Source organism: Musca vetustissima, unplaced genomic scaffold, assembly GCF_032173495.1.
Source record: "Musca vetustissima isolate MV318-11 ecotype Yass unplaced genomic scaffold, APGP_CSIRO_Mvet_v1 utg14236, whole genome shotgun sequence".
Classification (NCBI taxonomy): domain Eukaryota; kingdom Metazoa; phylum Arthropoda; class Insecta; order Diptera; family Muscidae; genus Musca; species Musca vetustissima.
In genome coordinates this window covers 1-24,909 of record NW_026888094.1, presented here as the reverse complement: position 1 = coordinate 24,909, position 24,909 = coordinate 1, and the positions used below count along the sequence as shown (strand labels likewise).

General features: G+C 34.0%; 1 protein-coding gene across 1 annotated transcript in view; it reads left to right on the top strand.

Annotated features, from left to right (window-relative positions):
- Positions 1 to 21,777, top strand: part of LOC133335918 (uncharacterized) — a gene marked incomplete at its 3' end in the record, with an annotated part of 86,169 nt that extends 64,392 nt beyond the window's left edge. The window contains exon 3 of the mRNA XM_061544211.1: positions 21,442 to 21,777. Coding sequence (XP_061400195.1) covers positions 21,442 to 21,777 — 336 coding nt within the window. The remainder of the gene's footprint in view (positions 1 to 21,441) is intronic.
- Positions 21,778 to 24,909: the final 3,132 nt, after the last annotated feature.

Here is a 24,909-nt window from a genome sequence, read left to right as displayed (position 1 = left end):
TTTTTAGTAGATTTCTATTCTTCAAATGTAAAAATTTTTACAAAGTTTGCAAATACACCTGCATTCATTCAATTTCTTAAGACATACAAAAGTATTGTACTTACTTCGTCTATCTGTCCAAATTTTTAAGCCAAATTGTGGTTAAATTGATGATGTTCAGTGCGTTATATACGAAATGACTTATGCCAATGTTGCAGTATATAAAAAAAAAAACTCCAGTCTATTTTGAGGACACATGTACCCTGCCGATTAAATGGAAAAACAATGAAATCCAATACAACCATTTTCCATGACAACTACCAAGGCAAATATTCTCTTCACTCTATTTGTCTCTTTTCACTTCATCCACCCATTCATTCACACTGCCATCAGATAACATTGAAATTGCATTGAAGAGTCCATTGACATTTTCATTCATGATGTGGCTACACTTGTACATAAATATCATTCTTTCTCTCTCTCATATACAGTCAAAAGTCAACGATGATTAGAAGGAATTTGACAGCTCAAAGATCAACAAACATATTCGTGATATATATAACGAGTATGTATGTATGTGAACAGAAACTTGACAAATTCATTTTATTTCGATCATTAATCAATATTAATTGAATGTTCATTGTGTGTGAGTGTGTCACCCTATAACATGGTATATGGTAGGCAACTCGGTCGTAGGTGGTGGAGGTGATATGATTTGCCGCAAAATGGTTTCTATTTTGTTTTTTTTTTTAGTATGATCAGAGACTTTGCAAAAATTAATTTAAATCATTGGCTAATCCAATAATCTGCTTTGCTCACTTTATAAGGCCGTAGGGTATTATACAGTAGTAATAATTAACTGGCGGCACTGTTGCAGTTATTGCTACAAAAAAGTAACAAATCCTAGAATTAACCTGCATTCAACTTTATAATTACATTTTCACATTCGACTGGATAAATCCATTGAGAACCGCCCCTCAATAACAGTTCGAGCAATTCTCGAGTCACGATTCAAATAAACAACTTGGTTTTTTATTATTTTTTGTTTTTGTTTTTTTTTTTTTGCATTTACTCGCCAGCAAACGATATTGACAAGCGGTGTTGATGTGGCGATATGAGGATTATAATTAATTTTAAATGATTTCTGTTCGGTTTGCTAAATTCTCATTTGTTGTATGTCAATCAGTTTTAAGCTTTAAACAATGATTTGGAAGATTTAGTTTTCTAAACTCTGTCTGAAACCAATTGGCGAAGAAATTGTTCCACAATGATTGAGACGCCTTCAAAACATTGGGATTAAATGCATTAACAACATCTTCTGGAAAAGAACATTCTTGACTACACACATTTTTCTTCATCTAAGGGAAGTCATTCGATCCTGTACCGCGGATGATCGATTAATTTAACATTTTGGCCGGTCAAAACAGCGCTGGTTTGAGGCGAGGTGTTTTATCTTCCATTATTCGATTTTCAAGTTTTTATGATGACTTAAGCAAACAAATTGCAGTATACGACTCAAAACGTATCGTCCTCCCTTCACTAAGTGGTGCTTCAACAATTCTCAAGTTCCCTCTTCTAGATGGTGCTTGAAACTAGACTAGGTTCTTTGTTCGGGTTTCCTTATTTCTATTAAATAATTATACCCTTCACCACACTGTGGTACAGGGTAGTATGTCTTTGTGCATATGTTTGTAACAGCCAAAAGGAAACGAGATAGACACATGATTCCTTTTGAGAATATGCATAGAATAACTTTCTGAGTCGATTTGTCCGTCCGTCTGTCCATGTTAAATTGTAAACAAAGTACAGGTCGAATTTATGATCCTAATTGGATGAAATTTGGCATAGGTCACTTATTTGGCCCAAGGACAAACCCTATTGAAACTGGGGAAAATCGGTTCAGATTTATATATAGCTCCCATATATATTTTCGTTCGATTTAATGTAAATGGTGTACCAATGTCCCTATATATCTTTCGATTTTCACAAAATTTGGCACAGCGTACTAAATTAAAATGATGTGTGTTAAGTTTCCTGAAAATCGGTCCAGATTTAGATATAGCTCCCATATATATTTTCGTCCGATTTAAGGTAAATGGTGTACCAAAGTCCCTATATATCTTTCGACTTGCACGAAATTTGGCACAGCGTACTGAATTAGGTCTAGAATGATGTGTGCTAAGTTTCGTGAAAATCGGTCCAGATTTAGATATAGCTCCCATATATATTTTCGTCCGATTTAATGTACCAATGACCCTATACTTCTTCTGATTTGCACGAAATTTGGCATAGCGTAATGAATTAGGTCTAGACTGATGTGTGTAAAGTTTTCTGAAAATCGGTCCAGATTTAGATATAGCTCCCATATATATTTTCGTCCGATTTAATGTAAATGGTGTACCAAAGTGCCTATATATCTTTCGATTTGCACGAAATTTGGTATAGCCTACTGAATTAGGTCTAGAATGATGTGTGTCAAGTTTTCTGAAAATCGGTCCAGATTTAGATATAGCTCCCATATATTTTTTCGTCCGATTTAATGTAAATGGTGACCCAAAGTCCTTATATATCTTTCGATTCGAACGATATTTGGTATAGCTCACATATATATTTTCGTCGGATTTAGTGTATCAAAGTCCCTATATATATTTCGATTTGCACGAAATTTGGCATAGCGTAATGATTTAGATGTAGATATAGCTCTCATATATATTTGCTTCCGATTGCACCAAGTAGAAACTAGGCGCAGTTCTTTAGTTCACTTTTCTAATCTCGTTCCAGATAGTTAAACATATATAAACATATGTTCATCAATTTATTATTGTGTAAATACTAAATTTATTTACGAAAATAAGGAAGTTAATAATAAAACAACAACAACATTTGTGCTTTTTGTCCGGCAGTAAATTAACTAAAATTAATTTTGTCATATTTTTTCATCCATCAACGAATGAACACGGAACTATGTGAACGATGAAAGGGACAGGTTCAAAGGAACTACCTAGGAGTCGGAACTATATGGAAGAAAGGAACTATATTAGGGAACTTGTTCAATCCGCTCCGTGAACTAGATTACGCTGCTCTTTAAGACTATATACCGTACACAGTACTTGTTAGTTGGCTTATTTATTGTAGCTATATACCGTAGAAGAGTGTCTAATAAAATGTTAAAAATAATGACCAACAGTTTGTCAACGGAAAACAGTCAAATAAGAATTTAAATTTGAAAGGAAAAGGTTAGCTATCATATGATAACCCAAAGCTATATTCCGTACACGTGTCCGGTACTTATGAATGGACTCATTTATGGCGGCTATTTACCGTGCATGTCAGCATTATAAAATTGTCGAAAAATGCGAATTATTAAAAAAATCATACCCAACAGATAACTAACGAAAGAACACATAACAGTAATGTGAAGGGGTAATTATCATAACAGAATACAAAAGTCGAAATTGTAAATTTTGGGCAAAATTCTTTTGAGACAATTTGGGGTCGAATTTTATATATCTGAGACCTCTCTAAGAATTACAATTTGTGTAGAAAGAAATTTTAAAAAAATATTGTATGACCCGACTTAAATATTTTTTAGCCGATTTTTCTTATGTCCTATATAGAAATTTTCTTGTCTATGAACGGAATATTTTCTATTAGTATTTTTCTTTTCGCAAGTAAAAGGTAGATATCTTTCGATTTTTTTTTTTTCAGAACCAAGATTTTGAAATTTTCCTTAATTACTACATTTCGATCACTTTGGCGTTGGCTATTATTATAATAATTGACTATAAAATTACTTTATTGTGATTGTAGTTGCGGACAGGCCCCCCATTTAACGATCTCAGACCTCTGTGATGTAAACAATTACCTCAAAAGTATTTCCGCTTGCTAATGTGTGTTTCATGCACTGGCCGGCCAACACCGCACCACACAAATACACCTTTACACTTGTTTTATTTCTGTAGTGGTTTCCATTTAATTCCCCCTATTAACGTTATATCATTGTATGTATATTTTTGCTGTTGCAAACTCAAATGAACAGCAGCAGCAAAATTGTCTCAATAAATCAATTGGAACATGACAAAAAAAATTTCGCCAATCCCGAGACACTTGAGGAGGTCCACCATGCGACAGACTTGACCAAATGATCGATTAATCGATCGATCAGCACAACAGTTACAACCGGGCAATAAATGTCAATATTGTTGAATGGTTTAATTTGTATAACGACTCGTGAGGCTTTAGCCGGTCCCCTGCAAACATTTGGTATATATACATGTGATTTTGGAGGCGTGACGTGATGCAAGTGACAGATATACATTTTTTTGCATTTGTATGTTTGCTGTTATTGTTTGCCATTAATTGATGATAAATGTGAATGTGATTTATTGGTAGCGACCTATTTAACCTACACCCACTGTTGGGTACTTTTTTATTCATACATACATACATATAGATTGTAATCGAAATCATTAGTTAGTTATAATTGCAATCACTTTATTAACGTTGGTAATTACACTCAAAGAGAAATGTTGGTTAGAATTAAACAACAGAAGTCGTTGTAGAATTTAACAGAAGTTATTATCGGCTTCAACATAAATCATTTTTGACTCCATTAAAAGCCATTGCTGATTTTATTTTAATAGATTCCCCTGAAATATTTTTTCACTTTCAAATAACTTTCAATATAATTAAAATCACATTTTTTTATCTCTTTAAAAGCTGGAGTCAGGTTCTCCTCCAGCTAGTCCACTTTCTATTAGAATAGAAGGTATAGGACCATACACCATATGAACGAGATTTTCCTATATTTTCGTTTAGTTCGATAAAGCACGTGGCAAGTTAAGCGAACACTTAACACAGCGCCATTTTGTATTTTTTTAAGCGCGTAGGCGTGATTAACTCTTTAAATGCGTCTTTCTTGTGAGCCGTCCGAAGACGAACTGTTAAACTCACATTGATATCCCCCCATGATATTGATATCCTATGTATTTTTTTTTCAGTTTATGTTGCTCAATCATACGTATGTACCATTTGCGTCAAGCACATCTGTCACATTCGATTCGTTTCTATTATATGCGATTATTTTTTTTTTGTTACCTGTTTAACCATTTGACATTTATCACAATCTAAACAGAGAATGCTAATTGCACACTTATCATTCGTCGCTGGGGCCCCCTTTGCTGCCACTGAATAGGGTATTGTTTTTGCGTTTTTTTGGCCGCTAAAAATAAATCAAAACCCACGGTAGCATTGTTATAATTTGTTTCTTTTCCCTTTTAATTAAATCATACAAATGTGTAAGACGACGATGATGAAGAAGAATAGGAACAAAAAAAGATAAAATTAAATTGCATTGCATTGGTTAATTGAAAATTCAAAAATAGATCGATGTTACCTTGATTTTGAACTTCAACATCTGGGTGACAAACTTACATATAAACATTCAATTCATAAGGGGGATGTAATTCATCAGGGTGCGCAAAAATTCACTCGCGAATGATTCAAAATACATTCTTTTCGTCTTGTGTTCATTTTAAGAATGAATTTATGCCGATAAATTCTTTACCAAACGAACATTCGCCAAAAAATGGTCGCACACACATAACAAACTAGTGAGTGCACACAACAACGTTCGTTCGTTTCGTTTGGTGGTTGAAATTCTTTCTGACATTCTCTCACGAATGAAAACAAACATTCCCGAATTTTCGCGAATGATCAAAACGGCAACAACAATAAGAACAAACGTTCGCGAACCCAATAGTTGTGTTTTGCTATCCCACACACTTTCTACTACACACACATTCTTTCGTTGTTTGTGTGTGTTTTTATGATATTTTTCTTTGTTGTTGTTTTTAACAGTGCTCGCGAGAATTCGCGAACATTTGTTTTTTGAGTTTTTCAAAAGAATGTTCTTCAGCAACAAATGCTCGCGAAGAAGTAATCGATCACGCTTGCAGCGAAATTTTATCGTTCGTGATTTTTTTCGCGAGAGAATGCCAATGCTTGTGCATTCATTGTAACTTTATCATTCGCGATAAATTGAAAATATTCGAATTCTCGCCAGTGAGCATTTGTGAGAAAGATCGTATTTTAATCATTCTTCGCACCCTGTAATTCATTCAAACAGGAAAAAAAAATAAATAGATAAATAAAAATAAAATTGAATGAAGAGGCTTGGAAGAAAATTATCATTCAGTGGACCCAAAAGATGAAATTTTTAAATGGTAAAAAATCACAGGACCATTATATACATGAGGCATAGATAGGCATAGATAAAAAAATATTTTTTTTAGAAAACGTCCATAGGCGAGAATTCTTGTTTAACAGGCAAACGGAATCGAAATAGACCCAAGGTTCCTTTTGAGAATATGCATAGAATCATTTTTGTATGTCCGTCCGTCTGCCCATGTTAAATTTTAAACAAAGTACAGGCCGCATTTATGATTGTATGAAATTTGGCATAGGTCACTTATTTGGCCCAAGGACGAAATTTGGCACATCGTACTGAATTAGGTCTAGAATGATGTGTGTTAAGTTTCCTGAAAATCGGTCCAGATTTAGATGTAGCTCTTATATATCTTTTCATCCGATTTAACGTAAATGGTGTACCAATGTCCCTTAATATCTTTCGGTTTGCAAGAAATTTGGCATAGCGCAAGGAATTAGGTCTAGAATGATATGTGTTAAGTTTCCTGAAAATCAGTCCAGATTTAGATATAGCTCCCATATATATGTTCGTCCGATTTAATCTAAATGGTGTACCAATGTCCCTATATATCTTTCGATTGCAAATCGGCCCAGATTTAGATATAGCTCCCATATATATTTTCTTCCGATTTAATATAAATGGTGCACCAAAGTCCCTATATATCATTCGATTTGCACGAAATTTGGCACAGAGTACTGAATTAGGTCTAGAATGATTTGTGTCAAGGTTCCTGAAAATCGGTCCAGATTTAGATATAGCTCCCATATATATTTTCGTCCGATTTAATGTAAATGGTGTACCAATGCCCCTATATATCTTTCGATTTGCGCGAAATTTGGCATAGTGTAATGAATTAGGTCTAGAATGATGTGTGTTAAGATTCCTGAAAATCGGTCCAGATTTAGATATAGCTCCCATATATATTTTTGTCCGATTTAATGTAAATGGTGTACCAATGTCCCTATATATTCTTCGATTTGCACGAAATTCGGCATATGGCAATGAATTAGGTCTAGAATCGGTCCAGATTTAGATATAGCTTATATATCTGACCAAATGAAAAATTTAGAATCGGTTGCAGAATGACATGTTGATGGATCCAATTTTATTTTACTGGTCCTTTAAAAATGCGACGTCTGTTAGGATTCATCTATTGAATATGGTGAAGGGTGTCATATAGTCGGCCCCGTCCGTACTGCTTTCCTTACAGCTCCAAAAGTTTGTAACGCAGCGAAATATTGGTCCTAGACCCACCTTTAAGTATACCGATCGTCATATCTCGACTAGCTGAGTCGATCTAGACATGTGTGTCCGTTCGTCCGTCCGTCTGTCCATTATAATTTGTAAACACGATACAGGCCACAGTTATGGACCAATCTTCACGAAATTTTGCTTGTAGAATGGGTTCTAAAGACCTCTATTGTTTTTGGAAAAGATCGGTTAATATATAGGGGATGAAATGGACCAAAAACTTTATTTTTGCCTTTTTTTCTGGTCGCTCCTGAGGCCGCAATTATGGTCCAAACACCGCGAATTTTTGCATTGAGAAGGGGATCGGGCCTAAGAATAAGCATGCATGTTTTGATAAAGATCGGTCAATATTTAGCGGGTCAAATGAACCCTAACTTTTGTGTGAGAAATGACAAAATTTGTATTCTATAGCGCATATATTTACCATTGAAGGACATATCTATCTATAATATATCCATGAGGAGTGGTTGACCTTTAAATTGATACCAATTATATTGTCGTAGGTACTCGGATGCGGGAGTTACACTTAAATATTTACAGGTGCTTACGTATTCATATATTATTTAGTAACCTATTACCACACTGGAGGGCGGAAATATATCGCGGATCGCTTTGAAATGTTCCATGAGGTTCCAGTTATGGTCAAGGACAGCGCCTAAAATGTTAGGTGATGATCAGAAAATATTTTTCGGATGAAGTGGACCGAAAAGTTAATTATTTGTACTTTTCGAGTCGAAAGCCGAACATCACCACACAACCCACGGTGAAGGGAATCTGGACAAGTAATTAGAGGTGCTGTACTGATTATTAGTAACATTTGCTGACCTCTAGCCAGTCAAAATTGTGAGAATATCGCGAAATATTGCCCAATCTCAGAATATAGAACCACAGAAAGTTAGATTTTCATGGAAGTTGTGTAGGGTATCGTATGGTCGGCCCCATCCGACTATACTGCTCCGCTCACTGGTTTAAAAATATTTTTCTAATGATACAAATAGGTGTGGAGTTTTTTTTTAAACATTATATATTTTTTAAAACGTATATATTTTAAACAAGAAATGTAGTGTTTTTTAATTTTTAGAATAATTTGTTTAATTAATTTTCATTTTTATCTGACCGGAGACAAACATTTTTCTGAAATTTGTTTGCAGCTGTATGTTTAATTTCTATAAATGTCATGTTTGATTTCTTACTACGACTGGTATTATTTTTGTGAGTGTATATCAATGGACTTATTCCTTGAATTACAATCTTCAATAACATAAGGTTTAACTTATTGTCCATCACTTCTCTGTTCACATTTGTGGATTCACACATTATTCACGTTATAACGAAAGAAATGTGTAACCTTGTCCATATCAAATAAATTACTAAAAGCTTTAAATCATTGGCGCCATGGCATATTTACAAAACTTGAAATCCATTTTTTCTCACATTTTGCATTACGCCATTTCTCCTGTAGTCAAGTGGCTTATTATCCTTTTCGAAAAAAAAAATATAACGAACATTACAGTTGGCTATCAAGTGTGTTGGCGTTTGGAAACCTTGTAAAGGCCGGGTTATCCCCCTTTGTCATTGTTGGCTTCCTTTCAAGTTTGTGGTGATTTGGGGACGAACAAAACATATATGGATTCGCATAAAGATTATAATGTAAATAACTCACAGTGCTGTGTTTTTTTTTTTTTTTTTTTTTGTTCACTTATCGTATTTTTCTTTATACTGAAGTGTCTGTTTAAAAAAAAAACTAAGGTGTTGCTTGATTTCGTTTTTCATGTATAACGTGCGTTGTTTAATTTGTGTTATTACAATAAAGCAAAAAAAAATTGGGTGTGTCCATACTTTTTATGAAGTATTTTTTTATCAGTGGGATTGTGTGGACTGCTACACCATCATCACCACAAATCTTTTGGAAATGAATTTTCAAAGAAATCGAACAGGAAATCTGTTATTTGCTGTGCAAATACTCCAAGCAATTGTAAATCGAGGCTAATAAAATGCAGGCACAAACACACACACACATATATGTGAATGTCTCAGGACTTAATTGCCAAATAATCGATTTTTTTACAATTATTGCAGATGTCACTGTTGGCAAGCCTTTAGTATATGTAAATACATTGTAAAGTGTATAAATATGGAAAATATATATAGGGTTATCAAACAAAATACCTTTTTTATAAACTGTCACATTTGAAGATTTTCGATGTATGCCTGTCCGTCTGCCTGTTGAAGTCACAATAAAGCTCACAATATTTGAGTTAGAGCTTTGAAGTTGTGCATATACATTTCTATTACTCCTAGAATGTTTGGTATAGAAAATGACATACGTCGGTCCACTCCCAATATTTGGTATTTTGGAAATTCTAGCAAGAATTTTAATCGAATTAACAGTAATTTGGTATATTGAATTTTCCTTTATGTTTGAATCTTCAAGTTTTTAAGTGTACCTCCCAAATTTCTGTATTTTGGGGAGTATGGGCACGTCCTCTATGGATCCCATTTTTAGCTAACTCCAATTCCCCCTATTTTTTGGCATTTTAAGTTCTCATTGGGTAAGACATCCTCCTACCAAAAATTATCAATATTGGTCCACTTCAATATGAAAATCACATAGGTTGGGACTAAAATTTTCAAAATAACGAAAATGCGGTTTATGTAAAAAATTACATTCACTTCGGTGACGAAACCTAAAAATGGGAAATTGGTGCTTGTTTCAAAAATTTTGAACTGGAAAAATCCCCTCAGAAAATTCAGAATCCCAGTTTATATTTTTATATCCTTCACCACACTATGGTACAGGGTGTTATGTCTTTGTGCATATGTTTGTAACAGGCTAAAGGAAACGAGAAAGACCCGTGGTTCCTTTTGAGAATATGCATAGAATCACTTTCTGAGTCGATTTACGCATGTCCGTCCGTCCATGTATTTTTGTGAACAAAGTACAGGTCGCATTTATGATCCTATTTGGATGAAATTTGGCATAGGTCACTTATTTGGCCCAAGGACGAACCATATTGAAATTGCGAAAAATCGGTTCAGATTTAGATATAGCTCCCATATATATTTTCGTCCGATTTAATGTAAATGGTGCACCAAAGACCCTATATATTCTTCGATCTGCACGAAATTTGGCACAGCGTACTGAATTAGGTCTAGAATGATGTGTGTTAAGTTTCGTGAAAATCAGTTCAGATTTAGATATAGCTCCCATATATATATTCGTCCGATTTAATGTAAATGGTGCACCAAAGACCCTATATAGCTTTCGATTTGCACGAAATTTGGCACATCGTAATGACTTAGGTCTAGATTGATGTGTGTTTAGTTTCGTGATAATCGGTTCAGATTTAGATATAGCTCCCATATATATTTTCGTCCGATTTAAGGTAAATGGTGCACCAAAGACCCTATATATCTTTCGATTTCCACGAAATTTGGCACAGCGTAATGAAATAGGTCTAGAATGATGTGTCTTAAGTTTCGTGAAAATCGGTTCAGATTTAGATATAGCTCCCATATATATTTTCGTCCGATTTAATGTAAATGGTCCACCAAAGTCCCTAAATATTCTTCAATTTGCACGAAATTTGGCACAGCGTAATGAATTAATTCCACAATGATGTGTGTTAAGTTTCCTGAAATCGTTGAAATAGGTTCAGATTTAGATATAGTTAATATATCTGAGCGAATGAAAAAAATAGTATAGGTTGCAGAATGACATGTTTATGGATCCAATTTCATTTTAGTGGTCCTTTAAAAATGCGACGTCTGTTAGGATTCATACCCAAAGTGGTCAGCCCCGTCCGACTTTACTATTTCCTTACTGGTTTCGGTTGGAAAATGCGACTCAAACTATGTCTTAAACCTATATTAATAAACGACTAAAGTGATTGACTAACTTACTGGCTGACTTAACAATTTATTTCTATAATTTTGGGTGAGGGTCACTCATAGTCCGAAGGTGTCAGATAAGGCTGGGTTTCGGAAAATTCGTTCTAGAACGGCACGAGAAGTGCTAAAAAGTACTAAATATGGTACCATGTGTATTTGGCGAACCGGTGGAGCTAAAACTCTTAAATTTGGAATAATGATTACTGATGGAATGTAGGATTTCGGTATATAGAGGAAGTTTTGGAAATTCATACTTATGTGTTCTAAATGGTACTAAATTTGGTACAATTATATTTGGGTTGAGCAATCGGGCTTGCATTTATATCCGTGTGTACTAAATGGTAATAAATTTGGTAAAAGCTCGAATCATAAAATTTGGAATTAGTTTTAGAAATATGTATCACCAGTGCACCGCAAGGTATCACCAGAGCACCACAATTATACCGAAAATAGAACTATTTTTCTTATGCGGTCCGAATTGGTGTGTAGTGTAACGATATGGAGGTAGTTTTGAAAACACGTACTATAACAGAACAAAGGAACTACATGGTACTAAAATGTTAATTATGATCAATATTAGTATGTAGGTTGATTAGCTCTTCTGACATATGCAGTTTCCTGGTCCACTTTAAATGTTCAACTTATGGTGCAGGGTATAAAAATTTGGCTCGGACGAACTTAACGACAATTTCACTTGTTAACATTTCAGACATGTTTTTCGACTGTTTTCGCTATGTTCAAAGTCAGAGACTAATTTTCCAAACTAAGTTTCAGTAGTTTAATATTTCGTTTCCTCCTGGCAGCAAGATACCATAGCCATCTTAAGGGGTGGAACATATACGAGGATTCAGGCCTGGCATGTTAAGATGGATATATATGAAATGTCAATTTATAAATTATTTTACAATAAAAGTCAATCCAGAAGTCTTCTTATGTGTTCTTTCCCCTTTATTAAAGTCATTGTTACTTGTTGTTGTTTTTTTTAATCTGTATTCTGTATTTTATTGCCATAAAAGGGTATTTCAAAGTCCTACAGTTATACATAGAATAACAACAAAGTTCCTCTTTCTATTACCATATTTAGATTTACAATTATCCGCTCCATATAATTTGTAAGTCTTATTTACATTTATATATAATTTTATATTTATTTATATATATTATTTTATATATATTAAAACAAGCACAACAAAAATAACAGCAAATTTATAATGTGTATGAGTGGTTGTATGTGGAAAATTCCTGGAATTCACCTCCAACACAATATTTTGCTTTAGATGTTCAATAAGGTAGATTGTCTAGATCAGATTTAGATGTTACGTATATTGAATTAATAGAAAATACGAAATGTAAAATACGTAAAAATATTTATTTTTTTTTTTTATTAAGTAAATTTATTCTCTTTCGAGTCGAGCTTAATGAGCGAAAGTGAAAAGGTAAGCCAGGGAAGACATTTCCTTTTCATGTCAATACCTTCATCATTTAGCTCGCCTCGAAAGTGTATACCCTGACATAAAAATCATTCAAATTATCATATTTAATTTATCTGCAAATAGTTTTTCATACTTTGTATTGCATTTGTAAAATTTCTACCATTTACCCACTACACCTCAGCTTGAAATCAGAAGAACGAAACAAAATCTACATCAACTTAAACTTAAGCTGTCTGACCTTGCCTCGTATTAAAGTCATCGAATTTCATATTGAAATTTAGTGTGGGTCGAAACATGAAACAGAATTCAAAATGAATTAATTTCAAAACACCAGTCTTAGTTCATGGCGATGCAAAATACTTTATTACGTTTTCTATATTTATTTCACAATATTGGAAATTTAAAAATTTTTATTAGAAATAAAGTTAAATTCCAAATATTATTGGTTACATCAACTTCGAATTGTTTGAAAGGGAATTATTAATAGAAGAATAAAAATCAATAGTTAAATTAATATCCCGTATTACAAAATAATCATGATGGATTTAATAACAGTTATCAAATTGCATTTCAAAAATTTGTTCAGATTCCCCTCACCGTGTGTTGTGTTGTGATGTTCGGCTTTCAATTGTGGCCTATAGATCGACTCGCAAAAATACAAAAAATTAAGTTTTCGGTCCATTTCATCCCAAAAATATTATCTGATCATCATCGAAAATTATTGGAGTTGTCCAGGACCAGGATCTTTCCGCCCTCTAGTGTGGTAATGGGTTACAAAAAACTATCTGAATATGTAAGCGCCTGTAAATATTTAAGTGTAACTCCCACATTCGAGACCATATGACAATATAATGATATCAATTTAAAGGTCAACCAATCCTCTCGGATATACTATCAACTTATCGGGTCTATATCCTTCAGGGGTAAATATATACGCAATAGAATACAAATTTTGTAATTCTTCACAAAAAAGTCCGGGTCCATTTGAACCGCTAAATATTGACCGATCTTTATCAAAACAGACATGCTTATTCGTTGGCTCTATCCCCTTCTCCATGTAAATATTCGCGATGTTTAGACCAGAAAATCAGACAAAAATTAAGTTTTTGGTTCATTCCATCCCCTAAATATTATCCGATCTTTACCAAAAACAATAGGGGTCTTCATTGGCCAGAACCCATCCTACATGCAAAATTTCGTGAAGATTGGTCCATAACTGTGGCCTGTATCGTGTTTACAAATTATAATGGACAGACGGACACACATGTCTAGCGATCGGTAAAGGTGGGTTTAGGACCAATATTTCGCGGCGTTACAAACTTTTGGGGCTGTACAATACCCTGACAACATAGTTGTGTAGGGTATAAAAACCAGTTGGTGTTGTTGGCAAATGTATAACCTCAGCCTATGACATACTAAGTATACATTTATTTTGGCTATTTTTAATAGTTTTTCCAGTCAGGGTTCATGTGGCGGTGTCGAGCAACATTACAGTTCACACCTGTCCCTATATTTCAAATTAATTAAAATATTAAGTGCAACGACTAAATCAAATTGTGAACTCACCTCAAATATTATGCGATTTGCAATTTTTCTAAATTCTCATAAATTGGGGAGAACACACCACATGGGATGGACGTATACAGATGATATTTGTACCGTTTAACCCCATACCAGAGGCAGTAAGCCAAGGGTGTCATCTTCGAACTTTAAGAGGTTTGCAATCACTACGATGTGCAATGTTGGGATCAAATCGCTTTATAGAACATTAAGAAATGTCCACTTCATGGAAGTAGAACGACGATGGGTCCCATATTCGGACTTAATTAAAGTTTGCATTTAAAGGTCAATTAAATTTTGTTATTAGCTTCATATGTGATTAAAAATTCTTCAAGTTATTGCTTGTCGGACTTCACACCAACTTCATTAAACATTTCTAAAAATCCAGCTGGACTATTATATATGAGATATGCTGTGGTTAATTGCTGTCAGAAGTAACTAAAATTGCATTAGACCCTGAACAAATCGAAAACCAGTAAGGAAAGTAGTTAAGTCGGACTGGGCCGACTATCAGATACCTTTCACCACTTTGGGTATATTTTATATATGTATCCTAACAAACATCGCCTTTGCGAAAGAACATTTACATGAAATTGAAAGAACTTAAATCTAACCCGATTTTCTCGAAACTTAACACACGAGTTATGGTAGGGACAGACATACATTAAATCGGACGAAAATATATATGGGAGCTAAATCTAAATCTGAACCGATTTTCACCCTATGCCAAATTTCGTGCAAATCGAATGATATATATATATATACTTTGGGACTTTGGCGCACCATTTACATAAAATCGGACGAACATATATATATATATGGGAGCTATATCTGAATCAGAACCGATTTTCACGAAATTTAACACACATCATTCTACACTTAATTCAGTACGATATGCCAAATCTCGCGCAAATCGAAAGATATAAAAGGAATTTGGTGCATTATTTACCTAAAATGGGACGAAAATATATATGGAAGCTATATCCAAATCTTAAACGATTTTCTCGAAACTTGAAACACATCATTCTAGACACAATTCAGTGTACTATGAAAACTTTAGAAATTTTGTGCCCGATTTACCTTAAATCGGACAGAACTATATACGGGATATATATATATATATATATATATATAATATCGGAACCGATTTTCTTCAATTTCAATAGGGTTCGTCCTTATGCCAAATATGTGAGCTGTGCCAAATTTCATCCAAATCGGATTATAAATGTACATTGTTTACAATTTAACATCTACAGACGGACAGACGGATGGACGGACGGACATGCATAAATCGACTCAGAAAGTGATTCTATGCACATTCTCAAAAAGAACCATGTGTCTATCTCGTTTCCTTTTGCCTGTTACAAACATATGCACAAAGACATAATACCCTGTACCACAGTGTGGTGACGGGTATAATGATGCATACGCTTTGCAAGGGGACTATGGGGACATTGACAATGTTCCATGAGAGTTTTATTCCTTCACCATGGTCCCAAAATGCCAAATAACAGTCACTAGCACTACAAAGTGCCTGTTATTGGGAATTAACACGATTTTCAATTTCAAAAATTCGAATTTAATTCGAATTAATTTTGGATAGGAACCGCTTTATACTGAAAATTTATAGGGACCATTCAATGGTTTTTTTATTCACCAGAAATCCACCAAGGCATATTACAGCCACTTTGATGGATACACCAATTTTTAGTGTGTAAAAAGTCAACGTCACATTTTCGTTCAAAAAATGGTAGAAGTCCTCTTCCCCATATGAGACCTGGTGTGTAGGTATTTTAAAGGTTGAACAAAATTGCTTTGTTTGTTAGTTGCGGTTGCATACAGACTTTTATCCTCAAATCTAATCATACTTGTGTATATTGGGAAATTGTTTGATAATATCCAGAGTAGAGTATTTTTTTCCATTTCCGTTTAATTGACCGACTCCGCCCATGTATTTAGCCAAATTTGTAAATATATTTCCTAGTCCTTGCAACAAATTGGCGGTATTGGTAAGGTGATATTTTTTGTTTTTTTGAAAAAATTTCTTGTCTCAATTTCTTCCTGATATAGCTTCCAGCTATTTTCCAATATAAAAAACAGACATTTTTCCATGACTGTATTATTCATTACCACTAAAACCACATGGAAGAGCACTGCTTGCCTGATGAAGAACCAAATTTGGCAAACCAACGACGATGAATCAACGCTCAAAATCTCTTACCAAATAAAATGTTTAAAGCAAACTCCCCAAGCTACCATATATTGTGGCCAAATATAGTTTACAATATATGTAGCCGGCAAAAATGACACTGAAAGAGAAAACTCGTAATGACACCTCATGCGGTGAATGTTAACTATATCTGGAAATTTCTTGAAATATTAAAGACGAAAAAACACGTGAGTGTAGTCAATCATGACCTAAGTGTACATATATGTATGTATAGGTGTAATAATTAGTTATTTTTTCGTTGTGGTTGTTATCTTGGCCAATGACCTTTAAAAAGGTGAATTATTAAGTGAACTCTATTATAGGAATGTGGGTAGTTAAGCTGGCTTACTTAATAAAAAGTGAGCAAACATTCCATCAAACAAAATTTATGGGAAAAGGAGTTTTTACTTCATGTACTACAATGCTGGTATTTAAATGTATTTTATTTATGATTAATGGCAGTTTATTTGTATTTTTTGCCAAATAATTTATTTTAAGAAAAAATTTTTCTGTTCATAAAGAAAAATTTTTATTATGCTCAATGCAAAAAAATTGCAAAACTTTTTAATAAAAATACATTCGTAGTCTTGTGAAATCATAACTGTCCAAAAATGTAGTATTTTCAATCGCAACTATTTTAGTTCGAGTATCATTGAATGACTTTATGACATAGTTGGCATTTTCTTACTCTTCATAGAATTCATATTCTATGCCCATGACCTGGAAAATGCATAGCATTCTTTAAGCAAACTATGACTATATTGGCTTGCCATGGAATTTAACATTTAAAATTCTCTTTAAAATGTCAATAATTCTTATTAGAAGAATAGAATATTCACATTATGTTTTTCAATTGCTATGATTTGAACATGACTTGTATTTCAAATTATACTAACATCATAAATCAATTTTGATAGACGCAAAAAAAAAACATGAATTTGAAACAATGACAAAGTGTCGGGAGTACCGGTACAAACGCCTTCACTTGATTTTATTTATTAAGGACACCAAGTAAGCCAAGTGCGTGTGTGCTGGCCAATCAAATAAAATATGGCTATAACCACCGCCACCACCACCACATATCGTATCGGTTTCCAATAATAATCGATCAATAAGGAAATCACTGCGAGCGAAGGCGCATGTTTGTAGACAGATAAATCAATGGTTTTGATGACAAACAACAACAGCAACAACAAAACAAAAAGTACAGTGGGTGGTAGCAAAACGATATATAGCGTTATTAATACACAAACAGAAATAGGTAAGGATTGAAATGTGATGGCAAAATATAAGTAGATACCGAATAATAAGTGACACGTGGTATGGCACTTGGAGTTGGGCAATCTCGTTCCAAAAGCCCTTCGATATTTTTCCGTTCACTCCGTAAAATGAACAAGGTAATTTATTTAGTTCCATAGTTTATTTTAGTTCATCCGCAAACCTCAGTTAATTCGGTTAATGAATGGGAAAATTTAAATGAACTAGTGGATCAAAAATAAATATGTGAACAATAGCAAATTCTAACGACCTAGGACCGATCGTTTCTTTTGCGGAATAGTCACTTTCAACTAGTTCGTCTCGAAAGGACCCAAATCTAATTGACAGTTGACATATTTTGAATGGTTTTAGTAGGAGAATTTGTTAATCGCTTGCGTTTTGCACAGAACATTGATGCCGTGCAAGAACTTATACTATGAAGTAGAGGCATACCTTCCACGTCCATATACGCGACATTGAATGAACACCTAGTCGTAAAATAGGTTTATTCTCGCACAATTTGACAATCACACAAAAAACTTCGTGTTGATAGGTAGCCTTTTATAAATTTGTCGCGGTTGACGAATTATGGATCTTTGCGATTAAGCCCGAAACAAAGCAGTAGGTCTTCGATGACGATCCAAATCCAAGGAAATTTTTTGACAAAATTGTGGCGTCTGTTACGCTTAAGCAAAGTAGGGCGGTCAATTCCGACTCGAATACCACAATTTCCCTGAAGTATTCGGAGAAATTCGGAAAACGAATAAGAGACGAAGATACATTGTGTACCATTCGACAATTAGAGCTTACACACATTGGATGAAAATATATTAGGTTGGGGAGAAAGAAATCCATTATTTTTTCGGCAGATGGCTGTACAGATAGATTTCTCGTAAATTATCGATCAAACAATTTCAGATGTATGCTCGTCGGAAGAGTGACATCGATTTGACCGGTATATTAGAAGTTGTAACATCCAAGGAGCTAAAAATCGACCATAAAACTGTTTTAAAGCATTTACAAAAAAAAAAAAAAAAAATATAGTAAGGAAAGTAGTAAAGTCGGACTGAGCCGACTATATGATACCCTTCACCACTTTGGGTATATTCTACATATGTATCCTAATAGACGACGCGTTTTTGTTATATATCTATATTTGAACCGATTTCAGGGAAACTTGCCAGAGACTAATTTATATTACTTCCGTACGTTGTGTCAATCGTCCTAGCTATGGATCTTTTCACGAAGCTTGGCAACATAATTCTGGACTTAATTCAGTACCCTATACCAAAATTCGTGCAATCGAAAGATATATAGGGACTTTGGTGCAACAATTACTTAAAATCGGACGAAAATATATATGAGAGTTATATCTAAATCTGAAACGATTTTCACGAAACATAGCACACGTCATTCTAGCCTTAATTCATGGCAAATTTCGTGCAAATCGAATGATTTTCAGAGACTTTGGTGCACCAATTACCTAAAATCGGGCGAAGCTAGATATGGGACTCTTTCTAAATCTGAACCGATTTTAATGAAACTTAGCTCACATTATTATAGTCGCAATTCAGTACGCTATGCCAAATCTCGTGCAAATCGAAAGATATATAGAGACTTTGGTACACAATGTACCTTAAATCGGTCGAAGATTTATATGTGAGCTATATCTAAATCTGAACCGATTTTCACGAAACTTGGCAGACATCATTCTAGACCTTATTCCTTACGTTGTGTCAAATTTCGTGCAAATCGCAAGATATATAGGGACTTTGGTAAACCATTTACCTTAAATCCGGCGAAAATATATATGGGAGCTATATATAAATCTGAACCTATTTTTCCCAAGTACAATAGGGTTCGTCCTTGGGCCAAACAAATGAGCTGTGCCAAATTTCATCTAATTCGAATCATAAATGCGACCTGTACTTTGTTTACAATTTAACATGGACAGACGGACGGACATGCATAAATCGACTCAGAAAGTGATTCTATGAATATTCTCAAAAGGAACCATGGGTTTATCTCGATTCCTTTTGCATGTTACAAACATATGCACAAAGACATAATATCCTGTACCACAGTGTGGTACAGGATTAGGATTAGAATTACCAATATAGGGTAATGTTTCAGTGAAGCCTCCCTTACCCTTCATTATTTGAACCTTTTTGTAGTTTGGACACGTTTTTAAAACCAATTGGCTGTAATTTAGTATTTTTGATTCTCATTAAGTAGAAATTTGGCAAAATGTAATTAAATGGCTTTGCAATGAATCTTGATTATTTTAAATTCCAGTCTTTCGTAAATTCTTAAATAATAATGAATCTGCGGGCCGAACTTAACTATGTTTTTTTTTTAAATAGTCAGACTCAATCCCAAGGTATAGGACAGTTCTCTTAACTTTTATAAATTCTTTACAAAATAGCTTCTGGATCGAATATCCCGACATCTCCTAAAGGAAATGGTGAGTATCACTGGCGAAATCGGAAACTATAGCATTGCCATTCCCCTTGTGATTTAATCCTACCATATTGAAAAAATAAAAAAAAAACACAAAAAAGGGATGGTTTCCCAGAGATGGTTGGAGGCCTGGTCGAAATCAACGCCGCTTCCGCTACATATTCAATGCACATGTTTTTTCTCTGAGTGTACAACAACATTTAATGTTTCGCCAATTTTTTAAATTAAATTCGCAATACCACACACTCTCACACACAATTGGGAAGACATTGACTTTGTTTTTATTGTTGTTGTTGTTATTATTTTTTTGTTATTGTTACGGTGGTTGGATGGTTGGTTGGTATTGTTGTTACTGGCAGAACAACTATAGAACAATGGACGTGGGATTTCCTTTGCAAATGTGATTTGCATTTTAATTTTTCTATTTTCTTTAGACTCTTTTTAATGGCAATTTCGTTGTTAGCTTTTTTGTTGTTGTTATTGTTATTATTGTCCCATAGTTGTTGTTGTTTTTTTTTTTTGCATATTTTATGATGTGATTGAGGTAGTTTGGTGTTTTTTGGAGGTGTTACTTGTATTTTATGGGTTCTATTGGTGGCGGTGGTGGTGATGGTGGATAACAGGAAAACAAATAAACAAATTATGTATTACTTTATTTTTAGATTGATTTGTAAAACTGAAATTTTGCAACAACAAAAATTGGGTAGATGATTTTGGATAATAGACCTACAAAATAAATACAGAAGTTTAAATAAAAATGGTAGGAAAGTATCGGGAACAATTTCGGTGACTAATATGTTTTCAAAACCTATAACATTTTCATACATGTTAATGTATCCTGAACTCTGTGTGACATTTCCTATAGATTATTATTTTGGGTGTCATACCAAACCATGTATTTTTACATGGCACAATTATGCAAGGTAGTCTGAGGCAATTTCTCAATTGAGGCTACCTTCCATTATTATGCCATGGTATATTTATTGAAATGTGTTTTTTTATTCTTAAAAAATTGTACATTTAAATATAAGAGGGACTAATGAGTGTCTCAATTTTTCCTATACTTCACTTATCTATCCGTTATCTATTAAAGGGCTCTAAAAATTTAAAAATATTAATTATTTACAAATTTTTATAGTTACAGTTTTTGATTCATTATATTTTTGATTTTTAAACTTTTTCCTTTTTTGCAGATGTCAGATTTTTCGGATAGTTCACAGAGCGGTGTCATCAGCCCGGCCAGCTCGTTCATTGAAAATTTCCACAAGAAAAATGGCACAGTTACTGTCGTCGGTGGTGGTCCGGGCGGTGGGGCATCATCAACATCGTCGTCGGTCACAACATCGCCAAGTATTAGCATACCAAGCACCATTGGTGGCAGCACATCACCGTCCATCAATGGTGGTGGTATTGGTGGTGGCAATCAAATAGCCCTGGCCGGTGGCGGCAGTGGTAGTGCTAGTCGACAAATAAATGCCAGTTCCAGTAGTAGTGTTAAGGAAACATCATCAACATCGTCATCACAACAGGTAATTGCAAAATAAATTTCATTATTTTATTTGTTATAATGAGGCACCTTTATTGTCAATCTGTAGTTCAGCGATATGCCTAAAAGTATGCTATAGTTTTTTTTGCATTTCTTTTGTTTAAGTTCTTATTGTGCAATGTGGAATTATGTTCCACATGAAATTAATGTTTAGAAACAATTAATGAAATATTCAATTATTTATTATTTAGGAGTTTTTTAACACCCTCCACCACACTGTGGTACAGGGTATTATGTCTTTGTGTATATGTATATGTATACGAGATAGACACATGGTTCCTTTTGAGAATATGCATAGAATCACTTTCTGAGTCGATTTACGCATGTCCGTTCATGTATTTTTGAACAAAGTACAGGTCGCATTTACTATCCGATTTGGATGAAATTTGGCGTAGGTCACTTATTTGGCCCAAGGACGAACCCCTATATATCTTTCGATTTGCACGAAATTTTGCATATCGTATTCAATTAAGTCTAGAATGATGTTTCGTGAAAATCGGTTCAGATTTAGATATAGCTACCATATATAGTTTCGTCGATTTTACGTAAATGCGTTGGTGCACCAACGTAATGAATTAGGCCTAGAATGATGAGTGCTGAGTTTGATTAAAATCGGTTCAGATTTAGATATAGCTCCCGTATACAGTTTCGTGCGATTTTATGTAGATGGTGCACCAAAGGCCATATATATCTTTCGATTTGCACGAAATTTGGCGCAGCGTAATGAATGCAGTATAGAATGATGTGTGTTAAGTTTCCTGAAAATCAGTTCAAATTTAGATGCAGCTCCCATATATATTTTCGTCCGATTTAATGTAAATGGTCGACCAAAGTCCCTATATATCTTTCGATTTGCACGAAATTTTGCATATCGTATTCAATTAAGTCTAGAATGATGTGTGCCAAGTTTCGTGAAAATCGGTTCAGATTTAGATATAGCTCCCATAAATATTTTCTTCCAATTTAAGGTAAGTGTTGTACCAAAGTCCCTTAATATCTTTCGGTTTGCACGAAATTTGGCACAGCGTAATGAATTAGGTTTTGACACACACATCATGTTAAATTTCCTGAAATCGTTGAAATCGGTTCAGATTTAGATATAGCTTCTATATCTGACCAAATGAAAAAATTAGTATAGGTTGCAGGATGACATGTATATGGATCCAATTTCATTTTGATGGTCCTTTTAAAATGCGACGTCTGTTAGGATTCATTTGTTGAATATACCCAAAGTGGTGAAGGGAATCATATAGTCGGCCCCGTCCGACTTTACTACTTTCCTTACTGGTTTTAATTCCGAATATAACATTGATATTTTTTCCCCAAAAAATAGGAATTTGTTAAAATGGTTTATAACAGATTGGGTCCAACTTACATAAAAGCAATAATTCCAATTTTGTAAAATGTTTTCTTCGATATAGTTGTGGTCTGATTTTAGTTGGTTTTAATGGGATTTTTCGGAAGAGACTTGTGGTATAGAGTAATGGCTGCAGCATCATTGGTATGTGTTTTTTTTTTTGTGATTGACCAAAACGTTATTATCGTGCTAAAGCCAATTTTTGTGGCTTTCCCCAAATCCCAAGAATTTTTTTTTTTGCCAATAGCCTATCTTGGATAAATATTATTCTACAAAAAAAAAAAAAAATACAACACGTGTCTAATACTAACCGATTGCATATGAAATCATTTATTTTTGGAAATTGTGGGCGCATTTTTTTTTTGTTTTTGTTTTTTTTTTTTTGACAGAATGCCTTATCGTATCAATAGCCGTAAAGGCGAAGTGTTTAAATAAAATTAGCGTCATTGGTTTACACATTTTTTATTTAAACAAAAAACAAATAAATAAATACTTTTAATTCCCTGAATTGTGATGTGTTAATATATATTTGTGAATTTCCAAAAAATTTCAATGGTTTAAAATAATGACCCAAAGGACATTAATTGATTTTTAATCAAAAAGAGAGTTACATGAATGGTTGTGATAAGAATGGTTTATTATGTTTTCGTTTTTATACCCTACACAACTATGTTGTCAGGGTATTATAGCATTGTGCAGCCCCAAAAATTTGTAACGCCGCGAAATATTGGTCCTAGACCCACCATTAAGTATACCGATCGTCATATCACGGCTAGCTGAGTCGATCTAGACATGTGTGTCCGTCCGTCTATCTATTATAATTTGTAAACACGATACAGGCCACAGTTATGGACCAATCTTAACGAAATTTTGCATGTAGGAAGGGTTTTGGCCAGTGAAGACCCCTATTGTTTTTGGTAAAGATAGGTTAATATTTCGGGGATGATATGGACAAAATATTTAATTTTTGTAAGTTTTTCTGGTCGCTCTAGAGACCGCAAATATGACCCGAACATCGTGAAATTTTACATAGAGAAGAGGATTGGGACAGAGAATATGCATGCCTGCTTTGATAAAGATCGGTCATTATTTAGCGGGTCAAATGGACTCTGACTTTTGTGTGAAAAATGACAAACTTTGTATTCTATGGCGTATATATTTACTTGCGAAGCATATAGATCCGCGATGTTGATAGTGTATCCAAGAGGAATGGTTGACCTTCAAAATTACTTCAATTACATTGTCGTATGTATTCGGATGTGGGAGTTACACACAAATATTTACAGGTACTTACGTATTCAAATATTATTTAGTAACCCATTACCTCATTAGAGGGCGGAAATATAGCGCTAATTACTTTAAAATTTTCCATGAAGTTCCAAATATGGTCAAAGACAACGCCTATAATTTTCGATAATAATCTGATTAAAATTTTGGGAAGAAGTGGGTCGAAAACTTAATTTTTTTGTGTGTTTTCTACTTGAATAAAGGGGAACATCACAACACAACCCACCGTGAAGGGAATCGAAATAAACATCCGAGTTCCGTGGTAGTTGTGTAGGGTATTGTACGGTCGGCCCCGTCCGACTATACTGCTCCGTTCACTGGTTTATTTATTATTTATAAATTATTGCTATCAACATTTCTACTAATCTCAAAGTTTACATTCCAATGTACAATACGTCATTTCAAGATATTATTGTTTTTTTTCAAAGATATAGTTCTGTTATTAAAAAATAGCCCACAAATGTTTATACT